At 36.7% G+C, this 2500-nt stretch overlaps 1 protein-coding gene across 1 annotated transcript in view; it reads left to right on the plus strand.

The window, feature by feature from the left end:
* LOC143020049 (uncharacterized) overlaps positions 1 to 2500 on the plus strand; it is a 612923-nt gene that overhangs the window by 517422 nt on the left and 93001 nt on the right. Inside the window, exons 21-22 of the mRNA XM_076176217.1 lie at positions 109 to 255; positions 1569 to 1700. Of these exons, the coding sequence (XP_076032332.1) occupies positions 109 to 255; positions 1569 to 1700 (279 nt within the window). The remainder of the gene's footprint in view (positions 1 to 108; positions 256 to 1568; positions 1701 to 2500) is intronic.

Raw genomic sequence — 2500 nt, forward strand, 5'->3', positions numbered from 1 at the left:
AGGCAAGCGTGTTGGAGCAAACCCGATCAGGCGCAAGGATTGTGATACCAAGCGAAAGCGCGAGAGGGGAGCCAACTCACTGAAGCGTGTATGTTTTCTCCTCCATAGGTGACCGAGGAGGACATCGAGCGAAGTTTAGCTGAGGCAGGAATCCCTGTGGTTCCCCTCCTTCCCCTCCGGCGACATATGCTGCCGCCTCTTCAAGAGGAGGAGCCGCAAGAGCCATCTGAGGGGTCTGACGAACTCCAGGAAAAGGTAATGTGTAGATATTTTGCATTTCTGTTAACTTCTCATGTACGGGAATGCAAGCACTTTGAAAATATAGTAGAGTGAAGTAGATTTGAGTTAATCTCCATGGTACAGTAGAAAAATGGAACCTTTCTAGCATATTTTGTCTTCAAATAAGTTATAAGTATACGAGGAGCGTCATTCAGGGTTAGACCCAGTGTTTTGATTAATACGTCAGTATACTTTTCGTTCCATATTTGACTGAACATGTAAAGACAAGAGCTTATTTTGGGACAAATATCAAGTACATATATGCTGTCTGGCCTCGTATTTTTTCCTCGGTTAACTGACGGTTTCTTGAAAGGGAATAACTGAGAGCTAAATAGATAGATAGTTTCTAGTTGTGTTATTTCTCACTTTGACCCTTTCAAGTTGACGAGGGAGGCCACGAGTCTATGAAAAATGTATGACATTTTAATAGTTATAGCACCTGCGTATATTGAACAGAGTTTGCAATGTTCTGCATCCGTACGACTTCTTGCTACCTTAGAAAAATATAGTGCTTGATATATTTAGTTCCTATGACTATGTAGCTATTGCTGTAGCTTTCCCGTAGTTACACACATTGGTTGTGTTACAGCAAAGACGATGCCGATAATTATTGACTGGATATTGATAATAGTATTTACTTGTCGTTAGACTTTATATTCTTGTGTCAAAAGGACTTTGTTCGTGAAAGAACGCATAGCCTCATGGTTAGTGGAACTTCTATTTAGGAAATATATTTTCAAGTGTATTTTAGAGAAAACTATAGAATCTTCTTGTCTGACAGAAAACTCTGTCAAAATCTATCAAGATAGATATTCATTTAGCATTAGTTCATATGTACTAAAGAATTACGCTGACGAAAAAAATTCTCCTAATCAATTTACTGAAGGTTTTCTCTATATAGTGTAGTTACATTAACTTTGCACTTGGGTTGGCTGCTTCAAAGGATATTTTGCTTAATTATCTATGTTCTAAACGCATAATATACATCATGATTTCATAGTTGTTCAAGAATATTGCATTTGCATAATGTGACGTCATCAAGATTCATTACCAACATCTTCAAATGTTGAAATCTACCACAGAAGGCCCCCCCAAAACATCAGATATTTCTAATAATAAACAAATATATGTTACGTTTCCCCCCATGATACTAAATTGGTAATCATTTTCTTTTTATTAAGAAAATATGATTGAATATTTGCCTTAATTTAATTGAATAAAGTATAACTGAATCCTCCAACCCTTTCCCTCCCTTTCGCCCAAAATCAAAAAACCTGATCCGTCTTCAGGAGCCCATTGAGAAACCTCCTGGCGAAGGGGAAGATCAAGTTTCTCATCACCCTCCTAAGGCGCCCCTGAGCTCGGCAAGAAAACACAGGAATCCCCCCTTAGCCAAGGAAGACCTCGAGGATGAGGAAGATGTTAAATATGATGATGGTGATGATGATTATGATGACGGTGATGGTGGCGGTGATGATCATGATGATGTTATTGGTGATGATAATGGTAGTGGTGGTGGTGTTTGTGGTGATGATAGTTCGAAGGATGAGGTGAGGTTTTCTTTGAGAATCTCGATTAATGCACGGTGATGTATTGGCTTGTCTGTCACTATTTTATGGGTTGTTGCTTTTGTTACTATTGCTGCTATTGTTGCTGCTATTCGTGTTGGTGTTTTGCTACTATTCTATGTGTTACTGAAAATATTTCTGGACTTGTGCATGGTGGTAATGAATGCAGTTTTTATTATGATAGCAGCGTGTTAGTGATATATACTGGATACGTGATATTATAGGATTATACATACCTAGGTTTCTTATAGACTCTTCCAGATATACTAGAGCCCTATACTTAAGGTTACTAACGCTTAGATTACAAGAGGCTCTTCAGATGAATGAAAATTACTTGATGATTGCCAAAATAAATCTCACGATTCACTTTTGTCAGTAAAAGGGTTAATTTATAATTAATTTATCTATTCATATGGTTTATCTCGATCTTTAAAAGACTAACGAATATGAACTTTTTCAGTATTTATACAAAATAGAATGAAAAAATATTCTGAGGTTTGCAATACAATAAAAAAAATATATGCATTAAAGAGAAAGAGGAGGAATATTGTTAAAATCGAAATAATTTTTTTTATAACCAACGAAGTTATACGAAAGAAAAAATAAGCACATGGGAAAATGAAAGACTCAAAAACTCTCAAGATTCGTTCGTG

The sequence above is a fragment of the Oratosquilla oratoria genome, chromosome 3 (genome assembly GCF_046742065.1).
Source record: "Oratosquilla oratoria isolate Oo_2021 chromosome 3, ASM4674206v1, whole genome shotgun sequence".
NCBI lineage: Eukaryota > Metazoa > Arthropoda > Malacostraca > Stomatopoda > Squillidae > Oratosquilla > Oratosquilla oratoria.